Source organism: Pyxicephalus adspersus, chromosome 9 (assembly GCF_032062135.1).
Source record: "Pyxicephalus adspersus chromosome 9, UCB_Pads_2.0, whole genome shotgun sequence".
Lineage (NCBI taxonomy): Eukaryota > Metazoa > Chordata > Amphibia > Anura > Pyxicephalidae > Pyxicephalus > Pyxicephalus adspersus.
In genome coordinates, this window is record NC_092866.1 from 34,949,414 (window position 1) to 34,965,090 (window position 15,677).

At 39.5% G+C, this 15,677-nt stretch overlaps 1 protein-coding gene across 1 annotated transcript in view; it reads left to right on the plus strand.

The window, feature by feature from the left end:
- The window catches only part of LOC140337624 (solute carrier family 22 member 6-A-like), an 84,167-nt gene that overhangs the window by 53,828 nt on the left and 14,662 nt on the right, over positions 1 to 15,677 (plus strand). Inside the window, exon 9 of the mRNA XM_072421373.1 lies at positions 1,347 to 1,550. Within this exon, the coding sequence (XP_072277474.1) occupies positions 1,347 to 1,550 (204 nt within the window). The remainder of the gene's footprint in view (positions 1 to 1,346; positions 1,551 to 15,677) is intronic.

Here is a 15,677-nt window from a genome sequence, read left to right on the forward strand (position 1 = left end):
AACTGATATATGCCTGATGCGTAGCAATATTTGAATGCAATACCGTTAACCTATCAATTGGTCATTCTTCAAGTAAATCTTAGGCCCATCATTATATATCTCTTTATATCTATATATTATATATATATATATATATATATATATATATATATATATATATTTGATCTTCGAATCCCTAATTAGCCTTTTAAAATTTCACCCATGGTAATGTTTAGCATTAGATTTAAAAACCAGCAGTTAAACAATAACAGGAAAACAAAGTTGTGTTCGGTCTAGAATGAAAAAAGGTGTTGAGAGTTGCAGTTTCCCAGGTGGTTCCTGCCGACTGGCACCCCACCTGCTAAGCAGATTTAAACATTCTTTCTCTATAGGTGGATGCAGGGGATACACTACATATAGAATCCCAATCAGGGGCATGCTTTCCACGTATGAAGAAACCCTAACTGCGCTGAAACTTTGCAGCCGTGTCAACAAACCCTAAGAGCCCTTTCACACCAGTGGTGCTCCGGGGAGCATACCCAACTGCTGCTGCGTGTCCAGGGACAGCAAACAGCACCACGAATAACCAGATTTTCACAGCACAAATCTCCAAATAACAACCAAAAATGACGTCACTTTTGGAAACTATGATGTGATTTGGTTTTCAAACTCTCCCATCAGGACATAGGAAAGGGAATGGGTTGTATGATTCCTATAACCAAAAGCTACAGAGGAATAAAAGGATGCCCTCCTTTTACAGATTTGTCCTACATGGAGGAAGCACAGGTTTCTGTTAATCCTTAGGGAGAAGGGAAAGATGTCTCATACTTTTACCAACTTGCATATGTGGAAGATGGCTCAATTGCATGTCAATTTTTATGTAAATAACTAATTTTATGTATAATATTCAGAGAGGTCAATCCTTGTGTTGTAACTTGCTATATGCTGTTTCAACAATAAATCAGCCATTTTATTGTATGCCTGTGTGTGACATATTTCATGTATAAAAGCTGGTAATTGTCAATGGCAAGTTAGTGTGCGGGGCAATTGTTGGCTCACCTGGTTTGGGTACTCCATTTTGTATGTTCAATACTTTTCTTACAGGACTTGATGCATGATTTTTCCTTTTAGCAGGCAATGTCGCTACCATCCAGTATTATTATATCCTAATTGCTGTAACTGATTTGCATCCCATCCCTCAATTAACAAATATTAATAGGAGGCTAAAGGAAATGTATTTGCACTGTTTTGCAGTCCATAGAAGATAAGTTTAGAAAACACATTGTACCTCATGGTTATCTTATACCTCATAAAGCTTAAATTATTTGTACAAAATAACTAAATACTCAAATGTAATTATTTTGCAGGCAAACTGGGATAGGATTTACCAACATGATGATGAGATTGGGTGCAGTGATTGCCCCTTTGGTTATGATGACTAAAGCATATGCACCATTTCTTCCTCTTGTCATTTTTGGGACAGTGCCCATTGTCTGTGGCCTGCCAATTCTATGGCTACCAGAAACACTCAACAGTTCTCTCTTGGATACCGTAGATGAAGTAGAAGCCAGGTAAGTTCAAAACAGATGATGTCTCTATGACCCTTGTAAAATAATTACCATGATCCTTTGAATCCTGCAATCAAACTTAAATCTATTTCACTTCACTAGCACATTAAAGTAAAGAAAAATGAATTACATATTTACGAGATAGGGCATGCACAGAAAGAGCAACAAAGAGCCTACCGGGATGCGTGACATAGGTATCCCTTGCACTCCCATTCTGTCTTGATTGCAGCGGGGATCAAGTCAGAAATGTGAGGTGCTGCACCCTTTTTTTTTAAAGTTTAAAGTTAGTTCAGTCTTTAGTCTTTTAGCTGCAAGGATAATATGTGACTAAACTTTTTCACATGTAGATGGTCAGTCCATCCTCTAAAACATGAACTTACTGTAAATCCAACCTCACAAGCCAGAACTGATGTTGCCTAGACCCATTGACTAATATTTTTTAGGCAAATTTGGCAGAACTTTAATGCTAATGATACACGCCACACCTATTAAGAATTTACCTTGCAGCATTCCCTTAGGAAGTTATATACAGTTAGTATAGGAAATGTAGTTTGTCACTAATGTGCCATCAAACTGTGATTTTCTGAGAAGGCGAAGAAGGCACGCAGGAGTGCTGGATGAATCTGGCAGTAAAATTTGGGATTTTTGTAAAAAGATTCTATGCAAACTGTATGATCCATGCAGAACAAATTACAGTATAAAAAACAATGAAAACATTGCTGGATCAAAAAACAATGACCCAAGCATGACAGAAACATTTTTCATACAAACTGCAATATACATATCTGCCTCTCCTCCAATTTTCCAAAATAAAAAAATAAATAAACATAAAACCCCAATACAATAATAACCAGTGAAAAAGTAAAACACAAACAAACTTTATTGTTTTCGTGCTAATAACATAAAATACAATGAAGAACCAGGTACTGCATAGTGTTGGTCGAATAGCTCACTATTCGATTCGGCAGCTATTCGCTCGAATATAGCAAAAAAATTTGGGTGGTCGAACATCGAATTCGAACACCATTAAAGTCAATGGGAGAAAAATTTGGGTTTGTTTCAGCACTGTGTAGAGCTTCTACAGCAGGCATGTCCAAAGTCCGGCCCGCGGGCCATTTGCGGCACGTGAGGTGTTTTAATATGGCCCTCCAACAGCCCCCCCCCTGCTCTATGTAAATGCGGCCCTCCCACGGCCCTCCCTTTTGATTGAGGGCGGCAAGCAGAAGACTGTCTGCCACAGGAGGGAGGGGGTGATGTCAGGATCGGGCTTCCGATGCGACCCTCCTACCTCCCTCCCTCCTGTGGCTGACAGTCTTCTGCTTGAGTGCGGCGCGTTGTGTACCCCCCTTCTGCTTCTGTGCTCCCCCATCACCTCACTAATCAACCCCCCCCCGCCTCCTACCGGGGTCACAGGGGGCCTGTCCCTGCTACCTAAATCTGCTACCCACACCGAGCATTCAGGACCCGCCGAGCGGACAGCACCACCCCCTCCTTCATAGCACGGACAGCACGCACAGCACGCTCCCTCCTTCATAGCACAGACAGCACGCACGGACAGCACGCCCCCTCCTCCACCGCACCGAGGGGGCGTGCTGTCCGTGCGTGCTGTCTGTGCTATGAAGGAGGGGGTGGTGCTGTCCGCTCGGCGGGTCCTGAATCCAGTCTCTGTGACGTCCCGGGAGTGTTGGAGTCCCCCCAGCCGCACTCACAGTCAGAGCACCGACACCTTCCTTCTTCACTCCATAGCAGCCAGCGCCACACATTACAGTCACTGCCAATCAGCTGTCACAACAGTTTTTTTTTCAATTTTTATTAAAAAACTCTATTGTTCCAGAAACATTTTTTAAGAAACAATTCTGTTACTTTCTGCAGTATAAGCGGGTTAACTCTTCCATGACTGTGAGCCTTCTACAGATAACAGAAAGCTGCCGTGTGAAGGTTCTTATTTATTCAGGTTATGGTATTAGTGGTTAGTGTCAATAATACAGCAGCTGACGTCATCTCTGTGCCCCATCAGCATTATATTGTAGCTTCAATTAGATTATGTGTAGTTGGTGATCTGATCCTGACGTCACCGCCCACTGTCACTCACAACGCTCTGCCCTCAAGCAGAAGACTGTCTGCCATAGGAGGGAGGGCGGTAGGAGGGCCGCATGGGAAGCCTGATCCTGACGTCACCCCCCTTCTTCTGTGGCAGACAGTCTTTTGCTTGAGGGCAGAGCACATGCCTGACTGCAGCTCGTTGGGAGCAACAGTGGGCGGTGACGTCAGACTTTGATCAGTTTCTCTGCAGTTTCTTCAGCTACCTCCTCCACGGGACTTGCAGTATATAGGGGTGAGACAGCCATTTTATGTGCTGGGATGTGGGGAGCTGGACAGGGGTAGGTAGGGCCCTGTGCTCCCTGAGGAAAGGGAAAGCCTGATGACAGCAAAGGCATCATCAGGATTTCCCTTTCCTCAGCAACTCAGGGAGCAGAGCAATCAGCGGAGCTTTACTATGCTGACAGCTCTGCTCCACTGATCCTGGAGGCAATACGAGGGCAGAGGTATCTCCATTCATACCTCTACTGCTCTGTGATTGGCTGAGGAAAGGGAAACCCTGATGATGCTTGAGCTGTCATCAGGGTTTCCTATTTCTCAGTAAATCACAGGGGAGTAGAGGTATGAATGGAGATAGTATCTCCATTCAACCTTTATTGCCCTCCTTTTGCCTGCGGTTACAGCTAATTGAAGGCACCTGCTTTCAATTAGCTGTGACCGCACAGTTCCCACGGTCCAGGAATCCCACAATGACATTATGATTCATAATGTCATTGTCAGATAACCTGTAAAAAATAAAAAAAAAAACAAGTTTAAAATAAAAAACAAATACGAAATAAATAATTAAAGAAAAAAAAAAATTTTTTTTTTCTCCCGAATTTTTGCTGTCGAATTTCGTGATTTTCGGGTCGGGTCTACCCGAATTCGAACAGCCATATTCGGGTTGAATATAGGGACAACCCGAATTCGAACATCAACACTAGTACAGCATAAATATCACATGAAGCACACATACAATACCTAAACAGCTATATTTAATACTAATACATAGTCCTATCCTTACATATTAAATACTCAAATAGTACAGGATAACGTTGCCCTCAATTAAACAGTACCTAGGAATCTCCTGAAATTCATGTTCATACCAAACCGTATGACGGAAAAGCCTAATGACAGCATTTAACTGAGTAGATGACAATGTAAATTTCAAATAAGGCATCCATGTATCAAAAAATCGTACTGCATGCGTATCCTGATGTTAAATGGCTTCTGTTTTATCAATGATCATCAAAGATTGAAGATATTGCATTAAATTAGAAATAGTAGGAGGTTTGGGATCTATCCACATCTTAATACTACATTTTTTAGCCGCAAGAAAACAAAGATGTTCAAATTTAGTAACCTGCGATTGCATGGTAAGAACCTCAATAGACTGTACTATGGAATCCCTATGAAATAACACCAAGTGTGGAAGGAGTGACCTAACCTACCCTATGACCTGATGTATAAAATCAAAAACTTTTTCCCAAAAACTTTAAATCATGGGGCAATTCTAAAATGCATGTTCCAAAGGGCTTTATCATGTGCACATTTGGGGCATGCAGTTAGCCTAGTAGATGCTACATTGGCTCTAGATAGAATATCAAAGGCATAATATGCCTTGTGTATTATTTTAAAATGGACTTCTCTCCATTATTCACTGATTATGTTCTTACGAACACAAGCCTAGGTGGATTCTAAAAGTTCCATCATATCAGAAAGGGAAAGGTCCAATAAATATGCCCATTTTCGCACATAGGTTGACTCACAAGATCTTACAAAAATACTATCCATTAAAACCGGATAAAGATGGGATATAAAATGTTTAGAGGATGCTTCCCCTAAAGGATGGTGGATAGCAGGTGGCAAAAAAAGATTAGCCTGAGGCATTAGCCAATTTAAAAAGAGTGGACCTAACTTGTAGGTAGCAGAGAAAGTGGTGAGAGGGCAAAGCATATTTAAGTTGTAAAATATCAAAGGGAATAAGCTTGTTAGCATCAGCTAGAAAATGATTTAGATTCCGCAAACCTCTAGCATTCCATAGAGTCTAAACCTTGTAAGCCTGTCCCTGAGGAAAACAAGGTGTCGAGGCTAGCGTATCCACAGTCGGCCCTAAATAACATCTATATAATTTTTTGATCTCCCTCCACGTTAGTAAAGTATCTCTTAGTAACAGGTTACATTTTAACTCACACTGAATAGCAGCAAATGGAGTATTTAATAGTCCCAAAAGGGACCTGGGTTGAACTATAAGCGTTTCCAATTTCACTAATGTATAAAATTATGCGCCATGCCACCAATCTCTGACGTGTCGGAAAAGGCAGGCAAGATTGTATTTTCCAAGATCAGGGAAGCCCACCACTAGAACATGACAACTTAGATCTAGCTATGCTTGGTGGCTTGCCCTGCCAAATAAAACTAACAAAAGCTGAATGGAGTCTTTGGACATCTGCATGATGCAAGAGAAATGATAACGTCTGCATGGGTGTACAACAATCTAGTAAAACTTATAATTTTTTTTAAATGACAATGTCCCATTAATGAGAGGGTAAGTTTTCCACTGTACCAGTTCTGCCAAAATTTATGAGTGGATGGTAATTCGGGTACATTATGGGATATACAAATCCCCAAATAGGTGAAACAAGATTTGGTAAGTTTAAGTCCCAAACCATTAATGCATGTCATCAACTCCTGAGAAGGGGTGGGATGGAGACATAACACCTCACTTTTAGTGTAATTTATTTTAAAACCTGAAAAAGATCCAAAATATTGAATATGAGAAATAATTCCCTGCAAATCTTTAGAAGGGTCCCTAATAAACAACATAATGTCATCAGGATACATGGCAAAACTGACATGCTTGCCATGTAACTCAATCCCCTCAAATATCTTAAAATCAAAAAATGACCTAGCTAGAGGCTCAATAGCTAAATTTAAAAGGAGAGGGGATAAAGGACAGCCCTGTCGGTTGCCTCTAGCTAATGGAAAGGGTGCAGAGAAAGCTCCAGCCACTTGAACCCAAGCCATAGGTTTAGAGTACATAGAATAGAAAGCATTTGCAATGTTACCACAAAATCTAAACTTATCAAGCACTGAACGCAACCAGGACCATTCTATACTGTCAAATGCCTTCAAAGCAGAAGACCCAGAGAAGGGACCAGACAACCGAGCCTGCTCCAAAACTAAAAGAACCTTTCTTATATTATATGTAGTGGACTTCCCAAAATCAAAGCCAGACTGAGCCAGGCTTACTAAACGAGGGCGAAAACATGCCAATCTGTCAGCCAATATCTTGGAATAAATTTTAACATCCTTATTTAACAATGATATGCAACGATAGGATCCAGGATCCAAGGGATCTCTTTGTTTCTTAGGGAACACCTTAATATACGCCTTATGGCCCGAATCAAGATAAGTAGATTGAGAAAACATAGAGTTATAATGTCTCATCAAAGGAGGCGTGACTTTATCAACCAAAATTTTATAAAATTCAGATGGCATACCATCAGGGCGTGGCGCCTTGGCATTAGTGGAACTTTTAATAGCTAACAAAACTTCAAAATGGGAGAGTTTAAATGACACAACTCTTTGGCAGTTAACCGCGGAAAAGTTTACTGATCAAGAAATTATCTACTTTGAGTAGAATTATCAGATTGAAAAGTATATAAAAATATATATTAGGTGGCAAAATAGATTATATAAATATATTTTTCCCAATATAGGATTTGCTAATAATAGTACTCAAAATCATTATCATAAACTAGAAAAAAATCAATCATATGGCTAAACTACAGCTCCATCTTGTGGCCCAACATAGGCAGTAATTAGAAACAACATTTATTTATGCCCAAAAAAGGAAAACAAAATTCCTAGAACCGGAACAACAACAACAATAAAAAACATCTTTAAGATCTAAGTGAAACGGATCTGGACGAATGATATGGTGATAAATTTCTTTCCAATTTATCTGCAGGTGAGGTGGGAGGCATAGGGGAGCGTAGATATTTAATCATTTCCCCTGCTTCTAATGGATGCTTGAATAACCTTAGCCTCCCTATCTGTAAAAAAAGACCTTTAAAACCACAGGATACATTAATGCAAATTTAAAAACTTTCTCAATCAGCTGTTTGCAAATTGGAGTAAAGGCACGGTGTTGTTTTGTTGTCCCGGAAAAATAGTCAGAAAATAGTAAAACACGATAATCTTCAATAGTAAACTGATCACATCCCCGGTATGCTTTAAGAATCTGCATCTTGTCAATGAAGTGGTGATATTTCACAATATTCAGGCAAACATAAGATTTTTTTAGTTGTGGTGGTCCCACTCTATGAGGCCTTTCAATTTTAACAGGACATTTCAGGCCAAGAGCTTTGGGAAGTGGTATGGAACAAAGTTTAGTAATGTCAGCAGCTTTGTAAGACTCAGGGATCCCAATAATCCTCAGGTTACTGCCCCAGTCTCTATTTTCCATGTCAATAGGTTTATCCTGTAACTGCTGGCACTGTTCCCCCATTTTATGCTGTTCAGTATGGGTATTTAATAAATCATCCTCCAAAACATTGATATGCTGTGTAATTGTTGTATATCCTCACCATGTTTCTGTATTAAATTAGTGACAGGCTGGAGATGTTGAGATAAAACCTGCCTAACATTTAATAGTAAGCTTGGCTGGAGATGCTGAGACACCTCTAAAGCCAGCTGCTTCTAGTCAATAGCCGCATAAGTAGATGTGGAAGAGGTATCAGTACCTGCACAAGCAGTTTCCTCCTCTTGGTCCCGCGTGGCGTCGGCCATCTTACCTTGAGCCGCATTCCGTGCTGACTGATTTTGCGAGGCCCATTTGGGCGCATGGGAGCTGAAGATGTATCTATCCATCTGTTGGGCAGAGACTGAAGAGGCAGACCGCAGAATTCGAGGGCTGTTGCGTGAGGTCTGATGGGCAGGAGAGCCAGAAGGAGGTGAAGCCGCACTACACACCGCACATACATTGGGTGCCGCAACAGGACTCGGCAGTCCGAGTCGAAATCAGTGTTGTTTGCCATGAAGACACTGGGTCTGATTTATCAACAGAATGCGCTAATGCTTGCCGTGTGAGAATATGCGCCATCCTGTAAGTCGTACTACCGCAAGCCGGGGCTGAGTACCCGCTTCCTGCATTGATAAATGAGCAAAGGGGTCAAGAATTCGCCAAATAAGGTTATTAATTTTCAGCTGCGCAAATCAGGAGGATTTGTTAAGCTCTATCAATGGTGATGTCATTGCAATCAATTAGCCCACACCTGGTCCCTGTTCTGTGCGCATCTACAGTCCATTACAGGTCAATTTGAATCTTTAGTGCTTAATCTTTTTTTTGGTAAGTGCTACTTTTTATGGTAAATTTTTTGGGTTACATTATACTAATTCACAAAATTGCTTCATTTACACCTTGATTTGTTGCAGTTGTTGTTTTGATACTTTTTTGTTTGGTTGTAACACTGCAAACTAATTTATATAAAGCTGTATATATAATAATTAGCACTTTATAATATGTCATCTTACAATTGTATGAATGTCAAAAACATATGACCAATCATTTTGGATCCAATTCAAATTTCATTCTAGTTTGGCTTTAGAGAAATCAAATATTTGAAAAAAAGATTGTTGCCAAAGAGGTTATCAAAGATGTTATAATACATGTATCAAGGAACATTTAGTGATTTCATTTGTGTGTGTATGTCAAAATACATTTAAATGTATATAAATGCATATGCATTTTAGTTTTTACTAGTTTAACTGGACTGGTTTGTGTGTGTGTGGGGGGGGTTAATCAAGTAGGTTTGCTTGAATGGTATGCATTGATGTGACTTTTTTGTAATCTTCATTATTGTTAGCTTCATCTGTTGATGCAATGTTTTTGTGCCTGGTTTCTAATTACGCTTTCTGTTGTTTAGCAGCTTTTCAGCAATGTTTTGTCATTTTATCCACAAATAATTAGTACAAATATATGCATGGTTTCCACTCCAAACTGCTATGTGACCCCCCTCGTTGCCTTTGTCCCATTCTCAAAATTGTATTGTCATTTGAATGTATTTTGTACAGTTCGGTCCATAAATATTTGGACAGAGACAACTTTTTTCCAATTTTGGTTCTGTACATTACCACAAATTATTTTAAATGAAACAACTCAGATGCAGTTAAACTGCAGACTTTCAACTATAAGTCAGTGGGTTGAAAGATTGCATAAAAATGTGATACACAATCACTTCATTTTAGGGGCTCAAAAGTAATTGGACAATTGACTTAAAGGCTATTTTATGGACTGGTGTGGGTAATTCCTTCTTTATGTCATTATCAATTACGTCATGAAGAATCATTTCCATGGTGAAGAGAAACCCCCTCACAACAGCTAAGCAAATGAACAACACTCTCCAGGAAGTAGGGGTATCGATATCCAAGTCTACCATAAAGAAAAGACTGCATGAAAGTAAATACAGAGGGTGCACTGCCTCAAGCATAGAAAGGCTAGATTGGACTTTGCTCAAAAACATCTAAAAAAGCCTGCACAGTTCTGGAAAAACATTCTTTGGACAGATGAAACCAAGATCAACCTTTACCAGAATGATGGCAAGAAAAAATTTTGAAGAAGCATGGAAATGCCCATGATCCAATGCATACCACATCATCTATAAAACATGGATGGGCGTGCATGACTGCCAGTAGCACTGGGACATTAGTGTTTATCGATAATGTGACACCGGACATAAGCAGCCGAATTAATTCTGAGGTGTTCAGAGACATACTGTCTCTGCTTAAATCCGGCTAAAATGCAGTCAAATTGATTGGGAGGTGTTTCATAATACAGATACAGCCAGAGCAACCCAGGAGTTTACTAAAGCAAAGAAGTGGAATGTTCTTGAATGGCCAAGTCAGTCACCTGATCTGAACCCAATTGAGCATGCATTTCACTTGTTGAAGACTAAACTTTGGACAGAAAGGCCCACAAACAAACAGAAACTGAAAGCCACTGCAGTAAAGGCCTGGCAGAGCATTAAAAAGGGGGAAACCCCGCATCTGATGATGTCCATGAGTCCAAGACTACAGGCTGTCATTGCCAGCAAAGGGTTTTCAACCAAGTATTAGAAATGAACATTTTATTTTCAGCTTTTTAATTTGTCCAATTGCTTTTGAGCCCCTGAAATGAAATGATTGTGTTAAAAAAAAAGCTTTAGTTCCTCAAATTTTTTTCAATCCTTTTGTTCAACCCACTGAATTGAAGCTTAAAGTCTGCAGTTCGACAACATCTGAGTTGTTTCATTTAAAATTAATTGTGGTAATGTACAGAACCAAAATTTGGAAAAAAAAGTTGTCCCTGTCCAAATATAAATGGACCTACCTGTACATATTCCTTTTATGAATAAATTGGCATGGTTTTTATTTCTTGTATTTGTTGTTTTCAGTCTGACATTTGTTGAATAAGCCGATTTGCTGCCTCTATTCTACAGAACTCCTATTCATTTATAGTAGTGTTATATGTTTGTTCTCATTGTGCTGTGCTGTGCTGCCTGATCTAAGATCCATTGGCCCTAATTCATCAATGAAATCCTCGCTCGCTGGTCGCGCGTACTTTCGCGCTTCCAGCGAGCCGGTTTAGAAAGAATGATTTTTTAGGGGAACAGTGACTTTTAATGCAAGCTCGCCAGTGTAAAGCTGCCGGAGATGCGCGGCTCCGGCCGCGAGCTTATTCAGTTGCTGAATTGCGCGACGGCGTACGATTTCGGATCGCGAATATGAATGTGCGAGCGAGCGTCCGATTCTGCTTGATGAATTAGGGCCTTTGTATACAAGCACACTTCCTGCCAAACTGGTTGTCAATGAGCTGTCCAGCTGAGTTGCATACTCATTCTAACACACCTGATGTAGATGGAAGGAGGTCTAGGTTTTCAACTGATGGAACACAGTTCACGCGCACGTAGCAGGTCCGCATTGGCGCACAACAATGTGCATCAAACAACTAAGTTTTATGAAGACAATTGTGCTGTTTTTAACCTTTGAACAATTCAGAGAAAGGAACTGCATAAAAACAATCACAATTGATTGGGTTAATTGTAGGTCTGTTGGAAAGATCCTGGGAGATTGTAAAGTAGTTCACGTAAAAACAAAACAAAAAACAAATTACAAATAACTACAACATTTTTCAAACAAATTTATTAAAACAAAACTCTTTCGAAAAGGCCACAATAAAATTTAGAGACCCCACAGACACCACTAAGATTACATAAACAAATAAAAAAAATTATATGACAAAAGAAAAAAAAACACACGTAAACCCACACTTCCATATAAAGCCAAAAAACTTCAAAAAAGGCCCAAGAAATGTTGCCTTCAAAAAATACTTACCAAACCAATATGCAATTTGAACCTATCAAGGGTGGAAAACTGAATTAACAAATATTTATGCAAAACCAACATGTAAAGATCGTAATAAAGACTTATTATTGCAATGAAACAACATGGCTCAACACAATAACATAACATTAACATCAACTTCTAAAAGAGGAACTTTACTCAAAAAAAAAAAACACACTTACCGTCAATCCCGCAGGGCAGTACGATCACTCAGATGGGGTCCGGCATTGGGTCTGGCGTCGTCTCAGCATCTGTCCTGCAGTCGGCGCTCCGGGTGCCGCCATCTTCGTTTAAAAAAAAAGGGGGGTGTGGCACCTAAAAAAAAGAAAAAAAAACAAAATTTTTACCTTACACAAAAGGGTTCTCTACCCTTTTATGTAAATTTAAAATTCTGAGTAAAGATATGCTTTATTTGCAAAATGGACATTGAAACATTCAAGGTTTAAAAAACAAAAGCAGCTATTGTGCTAAATGGTAAGCAAAGTATGAAATGTAGCAACATAAATTACGATAACACACCAAACAACTTCCCCTGCCCCCACTCCCCCCAAGACAAAAAAACAGACAAAGGAAAAAGCAAGTCAGACAACACCCTTATATATGCTCATCTTTATGTGCACAGCTGCTATGAATTCGCCTGTAATTGGGACGTGCGCAGTCCTTGAAAACTGGCAATTTGTTTTTTGACAGTTGGACATTCCATAATCTTTTATTGATATGATCCTTTACATTTCTACACCAGCGAACAGCTATCTAAAAAAAATAAATGAAAACAAAGTAGGCTTGAATATTAAAGAATTTTAATAAATGTGTGTTTAGTGTAACTTCTAAACTTTTGTATTATTAATTTTTATATTATCTTATTATTTTATTATATTACTTATATATTTATATCTATCTTTCTATCTCAATATTTATACATAAATATATATGTATATAGATATATCTTTTTATGGCAGCAAAGAAGAACTTGAATGATCTAGTCCTCTGGCAAAAGCGAGGTCTCGCCTGCCCGAATTCGCAGGGATTTAACACCAGGCGGATCCTCGGGTCAGGCATCGTAAGCGTTTAGGTAGGCGTCTATGTAAACAGCTGAAATCAGTTAACTCTTTACGAACCTGAAAATAATAGATAATAAAAAATATTAAGATTGACTTTTAATGTAAACTTGCTAGTGTCAAGCTGCCGGAGATGCGCGCCTCAAAGCGTACGATCATTTCAGTTGAAAAATGCCGGGAGAATACGCCAGCGTATTCTCGACGGCTGAAAATTGGTTGATAAATAGGTTTGAGGGGTCTGAATAATGTCAATTATATGGAAATAAATAATATTCGATTAAAATCATAGCAAACAAGGAAAGAAATAGTCATGTTAAAGATTATGTGACTCCAATCAAAGAAAATCTCATATAAACTTCAGCATATTAAAAGAACAGTGAACATGACATCCTCCAATAATTAAACGCAGATTAATCTTCTTCAGGGCTAAAAAATAGAAACAAATGTATACCCCAAGAAGGTATTTTTTTCTTATAATTTATTAAAAATAAATTGATATATATATATATATATATATATATATTTCCCCCCAGAAGGTTTTAGCTGGTTGCTCTGCCCAGCTGCCGTGCCTCCCTCTAATCCTCTGCACGAATCTCTGTGGCTGCTCTGTGCTCAACTGTAATCCAGAGGATTGCTGCTGCCGGTGAGAGGTAGGCGGGGAGCTCAGCACACAGTTAAGCCTTGATGGGAGTGGCACACAGGCAACCCCGACCCCAAATCTGAAAGTACGAGCTGGGATTTCTATTAATATTGAAAGCAGCTTCTAAAATGTATCTGCCCTAGTGGGCGTGTACAATGATGTCATCAGCAGCCCCACTGATAGAAATCACTGTTTACAAACCGTCAAATCTCCTAAACCGTATGTTGTAATGACTTGCAAGTTTCAGGGTGCACAGGGGACACTCATAGCTACTAGTAACTTAGAAATTTAAGGAATTGCAAGATATGGGGCTTACAAATTTAAAAACTTTTGGTTGCCGTTTCAAAAGTTCGCCTAGAAGTTCTAAATTGAAAATGCAAATTAGGAACCCTTGGGGCCACTTACATAGCACGGAGCATTGGGGTGGGGCCTCTAAATGCATACCTACCTGTCACAAATCTATGATTGTCATTCCACGCCTCCCTGTCTTCTTTGAAACACAATTTCTCTAGATCAGGGTGTATGAATTTAAAAATATAGGTGCAAGTGGGGGATGCCTTTGGCTAACTCCCTTTATAATTTCATTACTATAGCATCATTAGAACATAAAAAAACTCTGCCCATCAAAATGCGCTGCCCCGCCCTCTTACACATTACTGTCTACTTCTAACACCTCACCCCAATTTCCCTGGAATGGGGAGGTGTAAGAAACAAAAAATGTGTGGGAAACATCTGTGGCTAACATCTCTCAAAACTTTATCACTATGGCATCATTATAACTTAAATTCTGCCCACTAAAACTAAATGGGGTTCAGGTACTGGTAGGGTAAAATCATGTGTAACAGGGAGGTGCGTTTTGATGGACAGTATTTTTTTAGGTTGTAATGATGCCATGGTGATGAAGGTTTGGGGGGTGTTAGCCACAAGTATCCATCACCTGCACCTTTATTTTTATTTATTTCTGTGAAAGGTATGTTTAAATTTAGGGGCCTCATCCCAATGCTTCTATGTAAGTGGTCTTGGGAGTCCCTAATTTGCATTTTTAATTATTCTTTCTTAGACAAACTCTCTTTTGAAACAGCAATCCAAATGTTCAATTTTTACAAGTTTGAAACTTGTGACCCCTTTTTCTTTAAAGAAATTGGTTACTAGTAGCCATGAGGGAACCGTGTACCCTAAAAATTTCAAATTCTTACGACCAACGGTTTAGGAGGGCTCAAGGTTTGAACACAGCGAGTTGTTAGGCTGTAGAATATGACAAGCAGCTTTAACACACATAGCTATCACACTGCGCTGCCGATGATATTATTAAACACTGTGGATAAACTTCACAGACAGTTTTATTTTTTTATAGAATGTGGGCAGTGATGAGAGGGTGACACTGGCTGTCCTGCTCTCATCTGCTATCACATGCATGATACTACTAAAGCATCACCACATTTTTAACATTATTTAAAAAAATGACTTTCCTTTTTATAAACTGAAAAAAATTGTTTTTTTTTGTTTTTACACTTTTTTTGGGGAGGACCTCTCCCCTTCAGCCTTCACTGCCATGGTGGTAAAAACTGAAGGGGAAATTCCCAGCCTCCTGGGGTATTTGTGTCACATATCCCAGATAGCTTTGGGCTGCTCCTTCTGCGCATGCATCTTCCGAGGCTTTTTCATAATGTAAAAAGAAGAAAAGTGCTCAATCTCATGCATGTGCAGTGCAAAGAAGTTACAGTGAGCATCAGAAAACAAGAGGGAAGCTGAGCCAGCATGGGACGCATCTGAAGTTAGGCTGAATTCACACTGGCAGTAAGGTTGCATTTGCTGCATTTCCCCTTCCTCACGCCAGGAACCACTGCTGATTAAAATACTGCTAGCCCTGAAAAAGCCCAGCATTTACCGCATTTTACCAATCCCAGGTGCCTACCTGTTACCAGTAGTCACTCGGGAACAGTAAATGGCCCAGTTTTTTTTGCTGCT